At 42.5% G+C, this 23270-nt stretch overlaps 2 protein-coding genes across 3 annotated transcripts; one reads left to right on the forward strand and one right to left on the reverse strand.

Moving 5' to 3' along the window:
• The first annotated feature begins 1773 nt into the window (after nt 1-1773).
• On the forward strand, nt 1774-14631 carry adamts13 (ADAM metallopeptidase with thrombospondin type 1 motif, 13). Its single transcript, XM_007565190.2, has 29 exons — nt 1774-2201; nt 2737-2782; nt 2923-3056; nt 3335-3418; nt 3614-3738; nt 4561-4707; nt 5261-5395; nt 5982-6132; nt 6266-6370; nt 6464-6615; nt 6693-6756; nt 7148-7274; nt 7379-7527; nt 7610-7730; nt 7819-7899; nt 7987-8168; nt 9294-9447; nt 9552-9681; nt 9791-9970; nt 10133-10331; nt 10407-10509; nt 10596-10725; nt 11004-11183; nt 11278-11482; nt 11757-12081; nt 12164-12307; nt 12417-12596; nt 13996-14171; nt 14254-14631. The coding sequence occupies exons 1-29, from the start codon at nt 2124-2126 to the stop codon at nt 14407-14409; spliced, it is 4143 nt and encodes a 1380-aa protein (XP_007565252.1). The 5' UTR covers nt 1774-2123; the 3' UTR covers nt 14410-14631.
• LOC103147028 (carnitine O-acetyltransferase) lies at nt 14506-23270 on the reverse strand. 2 transcript variants are annotated; one of them, XM_007565172.2, is made up of 14 exons: nt 23115-23270; nt 20638-20907; nt 19675-19793; nt 18432-18485; nt 18147-18312; nt 17857-18031; nt 17564-17742; nt 17381-17481; nt 17177-17296; nt 16926-17048; nt 16669-16804; nt 15427-15489; nt 15197-15334; nt 14506-15070 (listed from the first exon to the last, which is right to left on the reverse strand). In XM_007565172.2, the coding sequence occupies exons 1-14, from the start codon at nt 23139-23141 to the stop codon at nt 14855-14857; spliced, it is 1887 nt and encodes a 628-aa protein (XP_007565234.1). In that variant the 5' UTR covers nt 23142-23270; the 3' UTR covers nt 14506-14854. The 2 variants fall into 2 exon arrangements, with proteins under 2 accessions (XP_007565234.1, XP_016533893.1); XM_016678407.1 differs by lacking the exon at nt 23115-23270 and adding an exon at nt 20124-20189 and having other exon boundaries at nt 20638-20712.

The raw sequence follows: 23270 nt of genomic DNA on the forward strand, positions 1-23270 counted from the left end.
AAAAGTCCTATTTTTTTCGGTACGTTTCTGCATTTTAGCTAAGACGGCAGCCATGTCACGTAAATCATGGGTGGCAGCACCCAATAGTGATATGTGCCTATTCGAAGTTAGACTGGTATGGTCTTAAAGTATGAATAAATTAAATGTTCAGTGCTGTGAAAACATATTTGCCAAATAGATTTTTTGTTTGTTTTTGTGACATACTTTATGTGTCATTTCATCAAACAAAAGTTAAAAATCAACACTTGATAATTATTTAGTAAGAGTTAAAATGCTACTTATACCAACCTGATCCTAAAGTCCTTAAACGAACCTTGAGCTCTTTCTATATATGAACTGTATTTCTTAACTGTGTCTGAATTTCTTTAGATATAGGCATGACGTTGCTTTTGGCATCTCCTAGCCCGTCTCCTGTTTTCAGAAATAATTTCTCAATACCAGTTTGGAAGTAAACAAGCTTGGGTGTGACAAGTGAAATTCAGCTCAACTTTCCAAAAAGAGCTCTTCCAATGTGACAAAATAACAATAGTACAGTGTACGTAGAACACAGCTGAAGCAACAGATGGAGATGATGACAAAGAGCAGGATTTAAACGGCAGTCCTTTAATGCACAAAATGACATCCGCTCCAAATGAGTGCATCTCCAAATCTGAGACAAGAGGTCAAGCTTCATAATTAGATGCACTCTCATAAGTCTTGTTTTTACATTAAAATGGGGAACTCTGCAATGGAATTCTAGCAAAACTGATACGGATGCTTAGCTTCCTGCGCTAAACTTCTTGACAAATGAACAGCTTCCTCCCCTTTATCCAAAAACTGCAACCAAACAACATTTTCCTGAGGCATCATCTGCTTGTGCCCGCTTCAGTATCCCATATGGCTAGTTATGTATAATTTAGGACTTCATAAATATAAAATCCCTTGCTCCCCTCTGAGGGAACAGAGATGGGCGTGAAAGATAGAGCGGCATTTATCACAGTCTTGTGCTTGACAGATCCAGCACCGAGGTTTCAGCTGAGCGCCGATGCCGGCGTTGCGTCCGCGCCAGCCAGCTGTTAATCCAGACTGACAACAGGCAGAACAACAGCAGATGGGCTTTTGGGTCCCAGAGTTGCTGAGATAAACTACAGCCCTTCAGGAAAGAGGGGCGGTGAGCAGAGCTGAAGAAATACTTGGAGAGGAGAGTGAAAACACTTTATAGCCTCGTTGTCACATATCTGGGGTGGAAATTTATGCATGGAGCTATTAAAACTAATGTCCAGATGTATCAAATTTAGCAAGATGACTGAGGTTTTTTTTTTTATAACTTCAAAGGAAAAAAAAAACAAAAAAACTTTTGTCAGTGATGTCCTAATTTTTTTGGTTTTACAGTTTTCCATTGTATAAATGGAGCATTTTAAAATACAAATACAAATACACTGAGAATTCGCTTCCCTCTTAATATGCAGCTTAGCTTTGGCTTTATGTCTTCGACGAGTTTCAGGGATGCCACTCTTTTTACATTGCTGTGGAGAGAACTGCATTCCTCTTCATTCGTGTTCCGGTAAAGGATCGAGTCTGCCCTCTAGAGGCTGAGAAAGTCAGTGACACTCTGGGATATTTGCGACAGCAGGAGGGGTTAATCTGGTAGTTAACGCAACCTGAACATAAATATGGGAGAATCTGAAAGTGACTTTTGGTTTCTTAATAAAGCATATAGCTTAATAAAGCTTTATCATAAAGCATATTCTTAATAAAGCAAATGGAGCCACTTCTCAGTGGTTCCATTTGATTTCCATCAGAAATATTTCTAATACATGATGCCTTTCCTTTAATTTTAACATTTACGCAGTTTCATTACTCTGAAGCAAGGCCAGATTTTACACTTATTAGTCATTTCACAAATCCAATAAGAGATGCCCTTTTGATCCCAAATCTGGGGGGTGGGGGGAATCAGGAAATGACGTATGACACACATCAACTTTGTCCCTACTGTTTACATAAACACTAATGGCTAGACTCAGTCCCACATGAGCAGGAGGGAACATATATATATATAGATATATATAGATAGATAGATATATAGATATAGTCTGAGCGTCACAGCAGAGCAGGTAGACACACAGAAAAAAGGAGGGGAAAAAATGTTTATTATGACTGCGGTCTGTCTTCTGCTCCTACTGCCTGGCTTCAGCTCTCTAATGGGATCTCCTCGGGATGAGGTAGGTGGAAAGCTGCAGGCGAGCTGGAGCTCTGCGGCAGATGATTCTGCTTCTCACTGAGCTCTGACAAAGTGCATTGAACTCTTCCAACTTTAAACTGGGTAAAACTGAACTTTTTTCTGAGGAATCGCGTCTCACTAAAGGGAGCCTTTTAAAATACAAATACTGAATTGGGGTGAAGTAAAATGAAGATACGACACGTTGTTTTACGACGTTTTCCCCAGAACACAATTTGAAAAATCAGGTGCTGCACTAAAATTTGTGTAGTCGTATTTACTTTGACACCCCTAAATCAGTATGTGGTAAGAGCACTGAAACATTTATGCTCTCCGTCCAATCTTAATGAGTTTGAATAATTTTAAAGAATAGGCAAAGAGACTTTCCTTTTACATCAAAATGATACACTTTGAGTTGCTTTTTCATGTTCTATGATGACTTGCATAGAGGCTTGGGATTTTAAGGCTGTTGAAATGGTATAAATACACTAAAAATGTTCTTTTGATTTTAAACTGATGCTGTTTCTCCCTCACAAAAGCCACAGGACAAAGTCTCCGCTTTAGATTCCTCTGCAGACACCACAGGTACCTAAGGACACAGTTAAAATGGTCATTTATCTGCCTCATTGCATGCAGTCTCAGTAACTGTTTCGGAGCAACGGCTGTGCCCAAAAAGCTGTTCCTTGTTGTCCGTCTCAACAAAGTGTTTTCCCTTTGGTTCATAGTAAGAGACCGTTTGCGTCGCTCAACTCTGATTCCTGACATCGCGCATCTGGAGCTGCTGGTGGTCGTGGGGCCAAATGTCCAGCAGGTCCACAAGCAGGACACGGAACGATACATCCTTACCAACCTCAATATCGTGAGTCTACGCACATAGACCTACAGTCGAAGAATTCCTCTCAGAGAGATTTTAGAAACTGCGGATGGAAATGTAGGTCAAACATACGGTTAGGCTGCAATAAGGAGTGATCAATAAATAATGAAGAAGTATATTAGAGAGGGGAGGGGGAATATGTTTTGAAGTTGTACAGTTTATCCTGAAACGTTCCAGTGATAGGCTCTGCAGGGCAACAGCGTAATCACACTCTGAGCAGCGGAAAGTGTAACGATCTGATCAATAATGTAAATTCTGATCAGGCCTCTGAGCTGTTGAGAGACATGACCCTGGGAGCCAACATGAGGGTTCACCTGGTTCGCATGATCATCCTGTCGGAGCCAGAGGTAAGAGGTTGGAGAAACATCATGTGATCCTCAAAAGGGAAATTACGCTCTATGCAAAGTTTACCTCAGTTTTATAGTGTAAAGGTGATAAAGCATTCATAAAAACACCACTATGACTTAAAATTACTCTAAATGCGTAGATAAATTTTTACAGCGATGCTCTAACTCATATTTTTACTGTGGATAATCTTCCAGCCAGAGATCCAGATGTCCACCAACATCACCTCGTCTCTGAGGAGTGTGTGCGACTGGGGCAGAAGGATCAACCCCTCCAATGACTCAGACCCGCTACACGCTGACCTCCTGCTGTATATAACAAGGCATGGATGCATTCCCTGGCATTTAAAGTAGACATATATATGCCTTGTAAAAATTCATCCAAGTCCCTTGACTATTGCCACATTTTGTAACTTTGAAACCACAAATCTGAACGTATTTTACTGGGATTTCATGAAATCGACCAATGCAAACAACACACAAATATGCTTTGAATTCATTCCAGCTCAGTGTAGCTCTGGCTGCATGTTTAGGGTTATCGCAGAGGTAAAAGGTAAAAGGTTGATCTTTACCACAGCAACAGTTCTATAAAGTTTTATCCAAGGATTGATTTTTTTACTTAGCTTCCACAGCTGAAAAAAAAAAGCCAGCCCACAGCATCATACGTCCTGTCTGACGTGTTCCTTGGACTTTCTGATGATGTTAGTTCAGTAATGTTCCCTCAACAGTAGCAGTGACCTTCACAGAACAGTTGTGTGTCATACCTAATAATTTGCTTGTGGTTGGACTTAATAAGCTGGTGACTTCTGAAGGAGAATCAGCTCAGTAAGTCCAACCACATGCAGGTGAATCAGAAGCTGTCCTCCACACAGGGAGAGCAGATGTGGATTTCATTTAGTGGTATTAAGAGTAAATGAGGATGAATTATATGAATGCGCTTTTCATTTTCTTTTAAAAATCTTACTTTCCTCTGGCTTCATGTTTATGTGCTACCTTGCTTCGGTCTCTGAGATCAAATCTGAATAGATAGTGCACATTCAAGTTTGTGGTTGAAACATGGCAAAATGTGGGTGGGATTACACCCACATTCTGTGTCTTACTCCCGTACAAATAAGGCGACCATCTAAATATGTCGTGACCATCAGGTATGACCTGGAGCTGCCCGACGGGAACAAGCAGGTCAGGGGGGTGACACAGCTGGGAGGGGTCTGCTCCAGCGACTGGAGCTGTGTGATCACAGAGGACACGGGATTCGACCTGGGCATCACCATCGCTCACGAAGTCGGCCACAGGTACAACACCGAGCCATCCGTCAGTCTGCAGTCAGCCTCATAATCTGGGGTTTTACAGCCGCCTCCATTTAGATTATTCTCTAATTTATAGTTGCTTGAAAGTATTATTCTTTTTTTGATATCTGAGCCAGCAGAATTTGGCATGAGTCACGGAGAAAGTATCCAGCCTCCCCACTTGCTCCTTAATAATTCATGTAAAACTATAACTCTTGTGTTGCTAAAAGCATAAGTAGGACATAAAGTCAAGTGCCCAAATGATTGAAATATTTTCAGATCATTATTCAAATAAAACGACAAAAGGGCCGCTAAATTTTTAATGACGCAATAAAATTGAATTAGAATGAGAGCGAACAGCTTTAAGGCAGGGTCTTTAAGGGCTCTTAATCCTTCATAATCCATTTTTATCACTCGGAGAGCAGGTGTAGTACTGATCTAAGAAACGATTAATAGACGGCAATTATGCGACGGCTTTAAATGCCACCAGTCATCATGCTGGATTCGTTCTGCACTAAGGTTACTTCTGCAATTTTCAACGCCATTGCCTGGCGTTTAGCTTCGGAATCGACCACGACGGATCGGCGAACGGCTGCAGTCGGAGCGGCTTCATGATGGCCTCGGACGGAGGCTACAACAGCGTGGATCTCACCTGGTCCCCCTGCAGCAGAAAGCAGCTTCTCACCTTCTTCAGGTGGGCCAACAATCACACAGACCTCAGTGATGCCAAAAGGGAATTTCTTCTACAAGTTAAACGTTTTCATTTTATTATTATTATTATTATTATTATTTGTGTCCTTTTGAAATTTTGAGTTTGGTCAGTTATTGGAGCTATTGGAGTGGAAGTGGTTAGTTTGTAAGAGCTGTCTGAGGCCTTAAGCAAAAGACTTAAGACTATGGTAAGCAATCTTCAAGTCAGATTTTCCTCTACATTAAAAATAATTCACGGATGGGGGGGTAAAAAAAAAAAAAAAACTTCCAACATTCCCAGCAGGTCTCGCCATCCGAGCTAGCATACACTGTGAGCACCTCCCAAGATGGTAAAAGGAACCTCCAAAAACACTAAAATGTCAACACAGCAACTAAAGTTGGCTCTTGCTATCGTTCATACGATCATGTATGTCTCTATAATCAGAAAGACGTCTCACATGTTTAACTTCCGTGGGATGTGTGTGCAAGGAAGGTCTCTTAATAAACCCCCTAAAAACCAGACCATATACATGAATATTTTCACTCTATGTATTGGGGAAATTAGACAATAATCTATTTAATATTCGCAGTGAAGGGAGAGCTGAATGTGTGAAGGATTTCCCCGCACTGAGAGGCTCCCTGCAGGACTGGAAGCCCGGGCTGTATTACGGAGTTGACGACCAGTGTCGCATAGCCTTTGGCAGCACTGCCAGAGCCTGCTCTTTCTCCAATCCTGACCTGGTATGCCGCCTGTAATGTTAGCTCTGGATCACTAGGTGGCGCCCCCCCACCCCCCAACTTCATGGAAGTATGCATGCAATTCCACTGTACGTGTTGATTCATGTTTACAATTATCGTCTAAATTTTCCCGCAGCCGCCTTGCCGTGCTCTGTCCTGTCATGTTAAACCCGAAGACATCGGCTCCTGTAAACGCCTCCTGGTTCCACTGCTGGATGGAACAGAGTGCGCACCCAATCAGGTAACGCTCTCTATGTGTTCATGGAGAAATGCTGCCACAGTCATCCCAGAGTCGAGGAGTAAACACAAGCACATTGTTCATTCTGTCTTCTAGTGGTGTCTGAAGGGACGCTGTGTGTCCCCAGATGACTTTGGCATCTCTGTCGTAGTCAACGGCTCCTGGTCCAGCTGGTCTGGGTTTTCCTCCTGCTCCCGGACGTGTGGCGGAGGGGTCGTGCTCCGTACGAGGGAATGCAACAACCCCAGGTGGCAACTGTCACGCAAGCATTAGTGTCTGCTCGACAGAGCTTCGTCTTAAAGAAGTGTGTGTGACGTGTTTTCAGACCTGCTTTTGGAGGGAATGACTGTGACGGCCCAGATATCGAGGCTGAACTTTGTAACCAACTGGTGAGTTCTCTCTGGTTTTGTTTACACTGGGCCTCGCAAAAGCTTAGACCTTCATTCTCCATGAAGCTCTAAACATTTGAGTGTGAATACATCATTTAAACAAGACCATTCCATCATGGCTGCCTACAAGGCTGCAACCTTTGACCCTGTGTAAAATTTTTGTAGCCTCTAATAGACATTTCTTTAAGGAATGCCCTGTATTTAACAGACTGAATGGAGTAAGTTTGTGTTACTCAACATGCTTGTGACTCTCCACATGCTATTGAGTACATTGTAGCTTACTTTGGCATCGATGCTAAAAGTATAGAGCAGCTGTCAAATTTTTAGTTGACAGCTGCTCTATAGCGCAGAGCAAGATGTAAAAAAGTTCCTTCCACTCATGTTGCTTTAGCCTTGCGAGCGGACCCAGTTGGACTTCATGGCAGAGCAGTGTTCCCAAACAGACCCCCAGCCCTTATACTTGCTTCCCAACACTGCCTCCTTCTACAAATGGATCCCTGCTGTCGGCTTTGTCAAAGGTGATGGTAATCTAAACATTTCTAACATGTTTTCTACTTCTTCTTTTTTTTAAAACAGAGAAAATCAGTATCTCATATTTCTCTTTCAATTTGGTGACAATCAGGGGACGAGCAGTGCAGATACATGTGTCAGTCAGATGGAGAGAGCTTCATAGTGAGCCGTGGGTCTCATTTTGCGGATGGGACTCGCTGCAAATCAGACGTCTCAACCCCTTACGGCGCAACAGCTGCTTGTCTTCGAGGGAGATGCCAGGTGAAAAGAATAAACGTGTCAAGAGAGTCAAGTCGGTTTCCTTTTCGTACGTTTTTACACTTGCTTTTGACTCTGCGATCAGGTGTTTGGCTGCGATGGCGTGCTGCACTCTGGGAAGGCGTGGGATGTGTGCGGGGTGTGTGGTGGAGATGAGTCCACCTGCATTTTGACATCAGACTCGTACAGCGGCGGTGGTGCCAAAGGTACCAAATGACTAGATAACTACTTGCCTTTCTTGACCTTGTAACACAGGTAACTGAGCTAATTTCTCTTTCCTCTTTTCACGTAAAGACTACAACACGTTTCTCACTCTGCCGGTGAATGCAACTCAGGTCCATATTGTCAACAGAGCGCCTGTCTTCACTCATTTAGGTGGGTGGAGTCACTTTATTAGAGTGAATTTTCAACAACAGCGTATTTGGTGAATGTAGAGCATGTGAGGTTGTCCTATGTCTGCAGCTGTGCTGGTTGGGGATCAGTACATCGTGTCTGGATCGGGTACCATGGCTCTGAACACCACCCATCCCTCACCACTAGATGACGACCACGTAGAGTATCGCCTTCACCTGACTCCTGACCTTTTACCTGAGATGGAAGAGGTGGTACTACCTGGACCTCTGAAACAGGAGATAACCATACAGGTCAGGAAAAAGGGTGGAATTTCTCAAATTACACAAAAAATTTTATTTCACACTAAATCCAAGAAGGCTTCAGCGGATGAGGAACAGTAACACCTTGACCATAATCATGGTGCTACTGCGCTATTAGTACTAAACAGTAGTTTTAGTACAAAACAGCCTTTGCTAACAGAATACAAATTATATTTGTTTTTTAACAATTGTAAAAACGCTTTCAGTCAATTGCCGCCTCCAGACTCCCGACTTCCTTGGATGCACAATTTAGAAATGCAGGGTTTCCCAAAGTGTATTATAAGTCTGGCGGGCCACCAGGCTTTACTTTAACTATAACAGTTATTACGTCATTGGAAAGTACACAGTACATGATATGTATTTAGTGGCAACTGCAGCCCGACTGAGGGTGTATGTGACAGTCTAAAACGTGTCTAAAAACACACATTTAGATTCAGGTACACCAATCTTTGATTATGGCAGAGTATTTGGTCACGAATTGTTGGTTTCAGCTGCTTACTGAGGTCATTTTGTTTATAGCCTGAGAAACAGGGGAGGGGAAGTGCTTCTGGTAGCTTTTTATTAAATTACGTGGAGAGTTGCCAGCCCAGTGTAGGTGTATTGAGGTTTCATTGGCATAAGGCCAAGATGGCCGCTCCTCCTTTGAATTTGCTGATGATCAACCCACACAGGTACGTGTGTGAGCCACATGTTACGGATGAGCTACTTCTGCTGCACCAGACTGTGATCACTGGAGCAAATGATTATTGTGGTGATAACAGATCTGAGCACCTCAGATCTGTTATCACCACAATAATTAACTGTACAACCTATAACCATTACAAATGTTTTTTTTGTGTGTGTTTTTTTTGCACACTCATACCAGTTGAGTTAAATTTCACGCTCCGCCATGCATAACAGGACGCAGGACGGTGTGTTGTTAATGCATCCCAGAGGACGTCTCTGTCAGGACTGTGCAGAGTCCATCCACGAGTTGGAGGATTTTTATATTAAAAAACTGTCCAAAATCAGTGCGAAGGAGGCCTTTGTACCTACAAAGAAAGGAGTGCTTGTCTGAAGTACATTGTCCATTTTTGAGATTAGGCATCTAATGTTTGTAATTACTTTCTATTTCAGGTCTATCGCAAATATGGAAAGGAATATGGTGAAAAAACAAATCCAAACATCAGCTTTCAGTTTTATGTGCCAAGAAACAAGTCTCTGACAGACAGCTCGCCCAGAGGCAAATGGGCTCCGTTAGCAACACCCTGCTCTGTCACTTGTGGATTGGGTAAATAAATAAGTAGAAGTATCTAATGACAAATGTGTGTAATAAATGGTACACATGCGATGAAATAATGCATCCTCCCAAGGTTTTTTTTTATTCTTCCCTAGGTATACAGAGGAATGAGCATGTCTGCGTAGATGAAGACACCAACGAGCTTTTGAAGCCACACTACTGTAAAGCCCCTCCTCCACCCACAGCACAACACACAACCTGTCAGCTTCCCTCCTGTCCCCCCAGGTTAGCTTTACTCTCAGCTCCATTTTTCTTTTTTTTTTTCCTTCTCGTTCTCTCTTTGCAGGTACGCACGGCCCAAATGACTACACATGAATAATTTACTGTTTTGCAGGTGGGATGCAGGAAATTTCGGGGTCTGCAGTGCCTCCTGTGGCGGCGGATTTTGGGTGCGTCACGTGCGATGTGTTCAAAAGCGTGAACATATCGTGGTAAAGGTTCCCGATTCACAGTGCTCCGCTGATACCGCTCCCCACCCTGTGGAAAAATGTAACCTGCACCACTGCCCTGCCAGGTGTAACCTGTGATTTATCAATGATTATGTGACCTTTAATGTATTTGTTTTGCAGATACAATCATTTGCTCCAGTGATCACAGAATATAGAAGACTTTGTTAAAATACATATATATATTTTTTCCTGCTCCTTTGGTGTAATCTGAAACACTTTATCTTCAGATGGTCTGTCTCAGAGCCGGGGAACTGCTCTGCTGTGTGTGGACCGGGGGAAGCAGAACGCAGCGTGTCTTGCGTCCGGCAAGAAGGCGGCTTAGATGTCGAGGTGGACCACAGCTTTTGTTTAAATCAGTTCAGACCTCCAGATTGGGTGCCATGTGTGGTGAACGTCTGCCCCATCGGGTGGGACTCTAAGGGGGAGGTAATGTCAAGAAGGCATTGAATTTTTGAGTTTAATTACCTAATTTAACGCCTAAACATTGTTTGTCTTGACCAGGAGCAGCCCAGTTTAAAGTCTGGCCTGCTTCCACGCTCCAGACAGGCTCCTGTGTATGTCTGGAGCCCCGTAGTCAGCCAGTGTTCTAGGAGCTGTGGGAATGGTAAGCTGAGAGCTGTCAAGCAGCAGTCACTTCAGAACCTTCTCCTTCGGTGTAGTAACTCAAGGCCCAATGCTCATGCGTGAAAGGAACCCTACAGGTTTGGTTTTCTTGTGTGGATCACCAGACCAGACTGGGGGTCCCTGACTTCCACTGTGACTCCTCCAGCAAACCGGAGCCGCACACTGAGATGTGTGGTTTTTCTCCCTGCCCTCCAATGTGAGAAACTTTTAATTTAACAACTACTTGCATTTTGTTTGTAGCATTAACAGCGCTGCTTTGATTTGCAATCATATAAAAAAAGGAAGGAAAATAAAACATAGCTTTCAAAATTTGCTCTAAGTAAACAATTCAAAGGTGCCCAGCTCCTTTTTCATTCTAATATCCTAACTAAAAACAAAATGCTTTCAAAAGTTAACTCTGAACAGGTTTAAGCAGTGTGGATACTCCTGAAAAAACACGACTTTACAAATGCTCCTTTTTCCTCAAACAACCAGGTGGCGCTCTAAGCAAGGAGTCTGCAGCGTAACGTGTGGAGGAGGGGTAGCCAAGAGAGTGCTGTACTGTGCTAGAGAGGCAGATGGAGAGGAGGAGGAGGTGTTGGAGGATTACAACTGCAGCGGCTTTCCCAAACCAACAGCAGTGGTTTCATGTAATACTCACAGCTGCCCTGCAAGGTGAATTTCACACAAGCAGTCTGAGATCTGTTGGTTTTTTCAAAACAAAAAAAACGGGGCAAAAGTCATCTCACCATCAACGTCACTCATCCAGGTGGAAGGTATTTAGGACATCGCCCTGCTCCGTGTCCTGTGACCTGGGTGTAGCTCAGAGGAATGTGTCCTGTGTCCAGTTTGTCCACGGGAAGGAGAGCGTGGTGCCAGAGGACGGCTGCCGTGCAGCTGTCAAACCTGCCACCACTGTGCCTTGCCTGGTGCAAGCGTGCACCTTCAAGTGGGAGGTGAAACCATGGAGCCAGGTACATGTGACGGGATGGGATGTGAAGATTAGTTCAGATTGATGTGAATGCAGGATTCAGTTCAGATTTAGCGAGAGTATGCGTGTCTTTTCTGAGAGCGTTCCTTCCCAGAGTATATTATTTAAACCTTACACCAACTCTTCATTTGAACACTGCTAAACCAGGGGGTCTGCAACTTGAGGCTCTGGAACCATGGATTGTAGAGGTTGCGGACCTCTGCTCTAAACAATCTGGTGTGCATAATCCAGCTTACGCTGTGCCATGTGCTCTTCAGTGCTCAGCATCCTGTGGATACGGTATCCAGTCCCGAGCTGTGTCCTGTATGGGCCCCCCTAAGCCTGAGCCTCTCAGCCCTCTGTTTTGCATGCACATGCCCAAACCGATCACAATCAGAGGCTGCGACACGGGCAGCTGCAGAGACGTGGCCTTGAACAAGACCACTCAAACCCTGAAAGCAAACTCCACAGAAAAGCCTCTTCCATCTCCTCCTCCGGTTCATAAAGATGCGCCACGGCGCCGCATGGGCAGCCTTCCTCCGAGGCCGACAGAGACCATGGCCGTCAAAGAGACTACCACAGCCACTCCAACGCCTAAGCCTAGTGAGTGCTGCGTCGTTTATCGCAGCGTGTCAGCAGATAAAGATAGAGCATGATTATCATCACAGTGCATGTGCTTTTTGAGATGCATGTGGACGGCTACTGCTGGAGGAATCGGGCACTGTGGATTTGCACAATGCGCCGAGCAGATGCACAGTGTCGATTGGTCGGCCCCTCGACGAGATCATCAGCATCACACTCGTATCCAGCTCTTTGGATTGCAGAAAAAGTAAGCTCCGATTCAACCGTCGAATAATTTTGAAAGTCTGTTGCAGACACAAGGATGTACGTAACCCTGTGTGTGTGTGTGTGCGTGCATGTGTGTGTGTGTTGTACAGGGGAATACGTGGCGTTTTTCGATCGTCTGGCTTTCGTGAGGAAGTGTGTGCAGGCAGCAGGCAGTGAGCTGACCACCAGAACCAATGTCCTGCTTGTCCGGCAAAGTGTGGTCACTCCTGGAAACGGGGTTGTGTTTACCTACAGATCGAAGAAGAATACGAAAAGGAGTCACCATCAGGGTAAGGCAACTTATTTAATAACCAGTTTAATATCACACGTTACTCCCAACATTTGTTTTTATAGCTAAGGTGATGATACACAGCTATGCGTCTCTGCAGAGCTAAACGGTTTTGCAACTGTTCACTTTAATGCCTGACTATAAACAAGAAATGGATGAACTACCTTTTTTTTCTTTTCCTTTTTTTTACTGTATCGGGACATATCTTGGTTGCACAGTGTGAAACAGTGGGCTCTGTTGCCTTTGTAGGTTCAAATCCCAGCCTGGGTTCTGCTGTCATGGACTTTGCATGTTTTCTCCAGGTACTCAGGATTTCTCCCACAGTAATGACTTGTAAGGTTAACTGAGCTCTCTAGGTCGCCCTTAGTTATGAGTGTGTGTGTGTGCGTGTTGGGCTGGTAACTTGTTCAGTGCGACATTCCAAGGATCAGTTATTCACAGCTTTAGCACAAAATAATTGGAACCCTTTCATGCATAGTGGTCACTGCAGTGGGACATTAATGCATCATAAAATACACCATCAACTACTGGCCATCAGCTGCAAATGCAAGCAATTATTTTTGTTGAATCCAATATGGCCGACAGACAAAAAGCATGCCGACCGACCCGGTCCCTCCTTCTACTGTAGACGACTCTTGCAGGTAAAAAAAAAAAATATTGCGACATCAGATAACCCCTAAAGAACAATACTACTGACGTATTTTTTCAAATAACAACTTTGTATTTGGAGAAAATTACAACTGATCACCGAAAAAAAATATTTCTTTCTCTCTTTTTTTTAACAAATTTTTTCTTACCATTTTTTATGCCTTAAGAAAATTTTAAAAAAATGGAAAAAAATCCTGACACAAAGGATCATAATTCAGGCATAAAAGAGTTGATGATTCTTTTTGACTGTTCCCTGCTTTTTTTTTTTTACTATCTTAAAATTATTTTCAGTTTTATATAACAATATTTAAAAGATTTGTTGTGTTGTTTCTTTAAAAATGTCATAATTTGGCATCTTTTATCGGTACTGAATAATGGAATTTAAGATAAATTCATTTCAGTGAAATGTAATATTTGAAATAAAGAAGTACTTTAAGGAGTTCTAAAACATCCTGAGAGGGAAATACTCCCTAATTGTTTAAATAAAAATGATTAGAAGAACTGTAAAGTGACCTCTGTATGACTGGTTTATATTCATGGCTTTACTAGTTGCTGTGGAGGGAGTTTATTCTGGGGATTTCCACAATAAAGTATTATTCCAGCCTCAACAGTACAACAGAGAGGAATATGCTGCTGCAAATGTCCTGACAAAATATCATCTCTAACTTCTCACAGACAGAACTGCATTTGAACGCATGTGATCTTTTTCTCAACAGACAATAAGTAAACTCTTCCTCCTTCTTACCTCGCAGATTGCGACATTCAGCTATTTTCCCCCAGCGGCATTTTTGAGAATCCGGTTACGTCCAACACCAGCCACACCTGCCGAGTGCTCATCAACGCCCCTCCCTCGGTGAAGATCAGGATCCAGGCGCTCCACATAGCGTTACCATTCAACACCACCGGCGCCCAGTCCACATATATCATGGTACAAAACAAGCTTTGTTTTTAAGACGCGTGGAATTTGGATGAAGAATAAAAACCATGTTTTTATTGTGTTTCTTGCTCAGATCCGAGACATGGATGCCTTAAAGACCAACGTGTTCAACGGCCAGCAGCTGTTCCTGTGGCACTCCTCTGGAAATATGGCTGAGGTTGAATTTCATGGCGACTACCTGAATTCCAAAGGAACCTTCAGAGCCGAATACTCCTTTGTGCATCTTTGATCCACGACATAAACCATAAAGAATATATTATATGTGTAGTATCTTTCTTTTTCGTATACAGTACCACTATCGTTTATTCTATTTCATAGAAAAATCCTTTTTCATTTACTTTACATAGCTAAAATATATGCTTCTTGATTTTTCACCTGAAATAAACATACAAACCAAGACGTCCGGGATCTGTTAAGATTCACCAGGAACTGGTAAGAGAAAAAAAAAAAATCTTTGCTCAACTACAATCGCTCGCACAATATCTTAAAACACACATCTACCATTGACCGTTTCTCCATTTGAAGGCAGTGCATTTTCAGTTTGTTTTCCACAAACCCTTTGGTGACAGGTTTCCTCTTAGTTCTCCGTTGCGCAGCGTCGGCGTTCCGCCAACAACGCTGGCAAGGACTCGATTCAGTTTCAGCTTCGTACACAAGCGGGCTCATGTGTGGGATCACTGTCTGGCCGCGGCTGTTTCTGTGAGGAGAGCTCTCATGTCCAACAGCGCTTCCTTTACAGCCTGGGCGAAGTTGGCAGCGTTCGTGTCCTCACAGCTGTTGAAGGCCGTGATCGCGATGTTGATATGCTCATCCATGGGATTGTAACACACCCCGTAGCCATCTGGCACCATCGGACCGAAACACATCACGCAGTCTGTCTTGGAGCCAACCTGGACGCAGAGACGCGAGAGAGCAAACGCGCAAATAAATAAATCGGAGTGTAAACAATCATTCTTTTCGGTAATAATAGGCTGTTGGGTTCTTTGTTTGTTGTTGTTTTGGTTTTTTTCCCATACCTGGCTAGTATAGAGGTTAAAATGATGAGCTACTGCATAAGAAGTGTCCATGAATATCTCAGGCATAGAGGTCAAATCTTCAATACTCTGAATTTTCAGCCCAAGCAGATGTCTGTCGATAGCCTGTCCATGGATTGCCTAAACAAAAAATAAAATGGGTAATGTGTGGTGATAAAACTAATAGGAAGCTGAAAATCATAAACTACATAAAATTAAACAACAGATCTCACATTGTGCGTGTTTTCCTTGTGAGCTTGAACTGCCTTCTGCAACAGAGCAAACCTCTCCTTGTTCTGTTGGGAACATTTTCTGCTCAGTAAAGCATCTCACCTCTCAAAGATAGAATATTTATTGTCCCTTAATATTCTTCATATACCCTGAATTTTTCACATTTTGTCACATCACAACCACCCTCAACGTTTATTTTTATTGGGGTTTTATGTGATAGCACAACACAAAGTCTTATATTCCAAACGACATTCCAGTAGCACAATCGCATAAACAAGTAAATAGAGTCTTTCTGCGTGCAATTTGACGGCACAGACGGACAATATTGATCGGAGAAGAAGCCGACAGGCCAGTGGCAGCTGGAGGAGCTGCAGAAAACTGTCAAAAAAAATGACACTCGCAGGAGCAGCCAAACTATGAAAAGAAATCTGTGACTTATAGTCCGGAAAATATGGTAGTTGCAGACTCCACAAATCTGGGCTTTATGGGAAGATTGTGAAGAAAAAGGCAGAGAAAGACAGACATAGGAAGTCCAGCCACAAATAATGAAGGGCCCACAGCAAACAAGTGGAAGAGCGTCCGATGGTAAGCAGACAAACATTTAATGTGTTTTTGCCTACAAAATGCGACGTGTATTGAAAAACCAACCCTGCACATGAGCCTTAGACCCCCATGCAAACCTTAAAACATTGGGAATGCCTTTCCTCATCAGGTAAAAGGAAATAAACTGGAGTTCATGTGAAGATGAATGGACCAAAATGTAGGGCAATCCCAGAAGAAACCCTGATGGAGGCTGACAGAAACACAATGGACGGGGTTATATCAAAGCACATTCCTGTGATAGAATGGCCCAGTTAGTGTCCAGACCTAACTCCCAGCTAGGGTCTGTGACTAAGATTGAAAATAAATGTTTAAATACGCCCTCCATCTAATCTGCATTGATTTAACCATTTTAAAAGCAAAGTATTTTTGCCTCACTATTCAGATTTTTTTTTCAAAACAGTTTCCATCCACTTCACAATTAAACACTAATTTGTTTCAGACTCTATTTGTGCAAAAAGGTGGTGAAAAAAAGCATATGCATGCCACACTTGTCAGATTTGTAATAAAAAAAATCTTCACATCTGTACTTTGTGTTGCTCTACCGCATAACATTCCACTAAAAACACTGAAGCTTATGGTTGTGATGAAACAAAATGCTTCTGCAAGGTGCAGGATAAAAAAAAAACCTGCTCTGTCCTTACCTGCTTCGATGGGTCTTGCATTGCCTGAACAAACTTAAGTGAATCCACAGTGGTGGATCGGATTGCTTCCGTGCGTCCGTATTTGAACATTCTCAGTGTTGCGCTCTCATAAGTAGGACAGCAAAGATCATACATCCTAAAATATAAAGTCAACACAGAGATATGCATTTTATTTTTATATGTTACACTTATTTTCCAGAGCATTTTTTGTTTGTTTGTTTGTTTGTTTGTTTGTTTACTAAAGAGAGATTTCGTACCTAAAGTAAGCCAGCTGTAGAGCCATTTGCACAAACGCATCTGGACTCAGCTCATGCTGCTTTGGCAAATTTCTTCCAAAATGAGAAAATGTGAGCACCTTCACGTCCAAGTCCTGCACCATTCTGAAAAAAATAAAAATTAAAAATTAAAAAAAAAAAAAAAAAAAAAAAAAAAAAAAAAAAAACAGTAAAAAGTAAAGAAAATGCAACCAAACACTGAACACAAGCATATTTGTTAACAGCGTACGCACATGTTCATATTCTGTTTGGCTTTTTCTATGTCTCTCTTGATCTCCGGCGTGATGTTGAAACGTAGCTTCTGAGGCATGGGCAGAGGAACCATAGGAGAGCGAACCATTTCAGGTCTCTGCCTGTCGACAAACGCAAAAACAGATCAATCCGAGCTCAATCAGAAACAGGGGAAAGCGGTCGTCCAAAGACCGAAAGAGACGCACATGTATTTAACAACGTAGTCGATGAGAAACACGATGGGCGGACCCTCGGCAGGAGCATGCTCGTAGACCAGCCCACACGTGCCGTCCTCACCGATAATAAACTGCGGATGAATACGTGGAAGTTCTCAACCAATGCCAGAGCGCTGTTCATTGTTTTAGCCTTTAGTTCCTTGTCAAACTCACCTGCAGCGTTTTATCAAACCAGCGGTTGCCACTGTTCCACCGTGTCCCTCCTCCGTGGAGCATCTGGGCTGCCACGCGGCTCAGATACATCTCATCTGACACTCGGAGCATCGGAGCGTCCAAACAAACTGTAAATATGCTCTTCTGGATGGCACGGACTGACTCCTTATTTGTCCTGTCTGAGGGTAAATAAGAGCAGAAGGAGTTCACATTAAATGTTTTCTCAGAGCAACGTTCAAAAACAAAAATAAACTGGAATGTTTCTCATGCTATTTTCTCCACGTCCTACTCACCCTTTATTAGGTTGTTGTAAGCTTTTCCCCAGGTGTTGCGGTGCTGTGACGTCAGGATGCCAATTGGTTCTTTATTAGTTTGCAAAGAAGAGTTCCAGATCTTCTCCAGCTGCATGGTGAGCTGATCTACTGTCAGCGGTGTGCCGTCACTGTTATAAACATCTAAGACAAAAAACTAGAGGAGAAAACTTCAGTTAGCTTTAACACGGGTCAAGATTTTCTCTCCCAACTTCGAAATTATTATGAGGTTGCAATGTTAAAGACTATGCAAACATTTGGCTGCACGGTACCTGAAAGTTGTGGACCACGGTAACGTGGCTAGGAGGTGTCGTCCCTGCAGAGTAATGCACCACCGTGTCTCTCTTTGGTCCGGGAATACGGCATGTGGACAGGATCTGGTAATACTGGTCCATGCACAGAGGCTTTCCATTCAGATACTGGACAGGCAGAGTTTCTCTGCAGCACAACACAGTGTTAAATTAACAGTTTAATACTGTTAAACCAAGATCAAGGACCAAACCAAGATCTTCCTGTCGCACAGCAACAATGTCTGAAGTAATTTCAGGCAGACTCACGTGTCGACCATTCTTTTAAAGTCCAAAACCCCTGCAATGAGTTTGGCAGCAAACCTGCAGAGAAGAAAATCAAAGCTGCTCTTCACAGGAGTGGCTACAAAACACGTCCATAGCAACCACTGCCAAACACTTAAATCAATCTTATACATTTCAGAGATTAATATTGTTGTTGGAAAGATGATAAGCAAACTAGGGCTGAGACGATTAATCGGATGAATTGTGATGAATTAATTCTTGCAATAACTGATTTAGTAATTGAACTGATGCATACTTAGTAACTGAGTATACTGCCTATGCAGATTCTAAAAAAAAGGCCCTTTGCTGAAAGAACAAATAGCTCAGAGCAGAAATTAGGCCAAAACTGTACAAAAACTATATGCATTTTCCATTTAAGATTAAGAAAAACAACTTTGTCAATATGTTCACCTAGAACTTCTCAAGTGACGTAGTTTTAGCTTCACTCGGTTCAAATTTGTAAAAAAAAAAAAAGACATCTCCTACCTCCTAAGTACTTCCTGCATAAAGTTATTAATCGATTGATCCAAAACAGAGTCAACAGATCAGACCTGTGTTGATGTTAAGTCAAGCAGAAAGTCCTGAGCTTTTCATATGTTGATGTTACAAGGCTTATTTTTTAGCTGCAGATGCATCCGTTGCTGCAAATAATCAAGCATTCACTAAAAGAATACAAAATATTCATTTTCTTATTTAAAAATGGATTTAAATTTTTTTGTTCACTGCATGTTTTCGCATACTTCTGATGTTGTATTAAAAAGGCGTAAGTGGTTAAATGATAAATCTGCAGAATATGCCAATTATTTTATCCGATTAATCGATTAATCGTCAGAATAATTGACAGAATAATGTCCTCTATGAAATAATCGCCAGTTGCAGCCCCAGAGCAAACTCTGGCCTCCACATTCACAACACATCCCATATGTCACAGCAGCTAAAAACAGCTGAGCAGCTAGCAGGCTTTAAATAGCCAGCACGAAAGGGGAAAGACTCTGCGAGTGTCAGCTTTAATCTTCCAACTTAATACCACCTTGTTTACACTGTAAGCATACTGTAGTTATACAGGTTTCTCTCACAGCCCGACACTTAAACGATCGTTATACCTCAGAGTATCACACTGAAGGTGTGCTGAAGTTGGAAACACAGAGAGCCGTGCGATTGTTTAGCGACGGCGTTTTAGTTTTCGCCACTGGTTCAACAAGGGAAGACGTTCTTCCTGGTTGCTCACCTCATCTGCCCTTGGCGGTCTTCGAAGTGCATTCGAGGCAGAGCGACTCCAGTGCTCGTGTAGACGGCCACAGGCATGCGACAGTCCAGATATGTCGACTGCATCCACCATTCTGACAGCTAAACGCACATCCACAGTCAGAGAGCATGTCACACGTTTGAATGGACGGATTCAAAGAATATGAAAGCCAATGTAAAAAAAAACAAAAAATTATGTAAATTCTTGTCTGCAGTTTGCCACAAGCCTCGACAGGGAACATAGAAAATGTCTGGTAAATATCTGCAGATCAAAAAATTTTAAAGCTTGTTTACCATAAAAAAGACCTCTAGTTTCCAAATTATTTTGGACCCCACTGATTTTCTTTTTTTCTATTCCTAAAATATCACAAGTGAGACTTTTTCTTTAAAAATGCTTGCAGCACTTATCCAAGTTTTGTTAAACACAAGTACCTTGTGTCGCTGCAGCTAACCTTTTCCCTCGTAAGACGATGTGAATCTGTCTGTAATCGGTTAGCCCTAATGAAAAATTAAAAGACTCAATAAATACCTGTGGCGGCAGGTCAAATTTGTATCATTCTTAAATGACAATGCTGCAAAAAAATTCAAATAGCAAATAACCCTGAGGCCACACATTGGACTTACTTTCTAGCCTTAGACTGAAACAAATTCAAGTGTGACAGTGGTCTACTCAAAGCCCAGGCCTAAATCCAATTGAGAATCTGTGGCAAGACTTGACAGTCGATGGCCACAGAAGCTCTCCATCCAACTTGACTGAGCTGAAACTACTTTCCAAAGGACTGGTCTGAAGTTTTAGTCACTAGATGTGCAGAACTAGTGGAAACATCTTCTAGAAGAATGGACTCAGGCAGGGGGTAAATACAAAGGCACAGCACAGTTCTCACATATATCTACCATAATGGAGCCCAATCACATAAACCGAAGGCAGACAGAGCCAAATATCTACCCAGTTATCCGTCTTTCTAGCGCGTCTCTCAAGCCCCTTCTGGAGCCGTTCTCCTACTCCGCCCTTCAGGAACTCCTGTATTAGAACGCGAGTGTGTTCCAGCTCTTCCTCGCTGACGATGGGCTCCAAGGCGGCCAGGTAGCGCTCACACGTCTGCTTCAGAGGCGGAACAGGTAGCTTGGGCAAACCTTCCTGATGAACAAAGGACCTCTCTGATATCTGCGTTACCGCTCTGAGTAAACGGCATGGGTTTGCAATGCCTGGACGCAGCTGCAAGACAGGAAGAGACTTTGTTTATATATTCAGTGAGAAATCATAATAAATATCCTACTCCGTTTGTACGAAAGAAACGCGGTAATCCGGTCAAGTAAAGTATAACAGGCTATAAAGATCCACGGCGTGAACATGTTTGTGTGAGAACACCTCTCTGAAACAGAAACTTGACTCAAATTTGTGGACAACAATTTGAATATTCATAAAGGCAAATAGTTCAGTGATAGATGACTGAGCATGTGAAAAGGGACACCGAGACAACTAATTGGAGCTGTTCCACTGTTTGTTTGTTGGGAGCAGCGGGGTTGTGCTCTGCCATCCTATAAATAGAAGGTTGACACTGCTGAACTGCGACGGGATGGTTGCTAAAACAAACATGCATGAAAGCATGAAATCCATCTGTGCCACACATGTTAACACGCAGGTGCCATGTTCATAAGGTCCATGCTCGTCACCAGGTACAAAATAAATCTTAGATTGAAAGTCAAAGACAAGTAACCAAATGTTCAATGACAATACAAACAGTTGCTGAGGAAGTATTATTTTTCCTCAGAATTAATTGATTTCGAGAATGTTTTTAAAAATCACACTTAAAAAGAAAAGAGGAATCACCTTCTACTTTGTGCGTATTTGATGACATCACAAGAGCCACAAGGGTTGGGCTGATCAGCACAAAACACATGCAGCTTTTGACAGAGTCAAACCTTGATCCTGAATCATTTGAGTTGGAAAAGGTTCAGCCATTTTTTTTTTTTGTTTGAGCCAGAGTTTGACCCTCCCAGGCCATGATGCATACAGCTGTGGCTGCAGAAGCAAATGTTGGTGAGTCAAATCTGTTTATAATCCTTTTTATGTTCTTATATATTTTTGCTACAATGCATATTCCCCATGTATGAAGTAAGATTGTTTTTTTTTTTTTTTGTTTTTTGTTTTTTGCACGTAGTTCCCTATATAGTTTTGTGATTTGCTAGTGCAGGCTGGTCTGCAGATGAATCGACTGTGCGACTGGCTTCTAGGATCGGGTTTATTATTAGTCACTCTTTCTGGCAAGTAATCTTGGCATCTGCAGTGGTTATGGTGGCAGTTTTACTGTAAATACTGGGACTTATTTTAATAGAACAGATCGACTACCAATGTGGTTTTTAGTAAAGGAAAAAAGAAACACATTTCTGAAAATAATTACTGATGATCTTTGATCATCTGGCCTTTCCAGTCTGCACTGGTCCTCTTCACAAATTACTTCAATATGTTTTCAGTACATTTTCCCTGAAATCCATGCAGCTTTCCCACTGAAGGCCCAGAGGATTCTGTGCGTCCGTAGAGATTAGAAGTGAACATCTCTGAAGGAAGCATTTAATTAAAAACATGCAACTGTCAAAGGGATGGAAAACAAGAAAGAAAAAAATATGAATGCACTCTTTCAAATGAAATCGGATTAGTTGCTTTGTGTCATTGCCATTGGGGGAAACTATTGTTTAAGGGAGCTTTATTTAATGACAATTTAGAACAAAATAGCTCAACAAATATAAAACGTACTCAGCTGTTCCACAGTGAACTGAAGTGAGTTTCATTGATTTCTTTTCTTCTGTTTTTTAAGTCTGGCTACCAGCTTTAATGTACGGATGTAAACGGAAATGACGATGAAGTGGGAGGCTGTCTATCATTTCACATAATATGTACAGATGTGTGTCACCTCTATCAAGGTCGTGGGAATAAGATAGAAGATAGAACTTCCGGTTAACCCTTTCAAAATAATATTTTTGTGACAGCTAAGTGCGGCAATGTCATTAGTTTTATACACCACCTGTTACAGGGAATGATGTGAAGCACTGAATATGTTAAAGAAGCGCCGTTCACTGGCACAACCTGCGGCTTTCATGTCGCCGAAGTTGACATTTTATCAGCATACGCATCTCGTTAAGCAATGCTATCGGAAATATTAAGCTAACCTTACGCAACACAAACGTTGTCAAAAACTGCACCTATATTAAAATGTACAATGATAACTTTGGTGCATTTGAAGACGTGAAGGGGGAGATTAATGAATATTCCTCTCGGTTCCTTCGGACCTGTCACTGTCCCGGTGTTGTTGTCCTGTGGCGCCCCACCCCTCCTCTCCTCTCCTCCTCCACTGCCTCATGCAGCCCGTAAACAACAACAAACCTCCTGCGTCTGGTTCAACGAAATAAATACAAGACACTCACCGCAGCTCTGACGATAACCCCCAACATGGTGCCAGAAAGACGCGCTGAAGCCTTTGACAGTCCCGGGAATACAGATGGGTAAACCCCCGGGCTGTCATATCTCAAGGACAGGAACACTGTCTATTCTCAGCTGCCCGCCCCCCGTCGGACCCACTG

This window comes from Poecilia formosa, unplaced genomic scaffold (assembly GCF_000485575.1).
Source record: "Poecilia formosa unplaced genomic scaffold, Poecilia_formosa-5.1.2 Scaffold5, whole genome shotgun sequence".
In the NCBI taxonomy this organism is placed as follows: Eukaryota; Metazoa; Chordata; class Actinopteri; order Cyprinodontiformes; family Poeciliidae; genus Poecilia; species Poecilia formosa.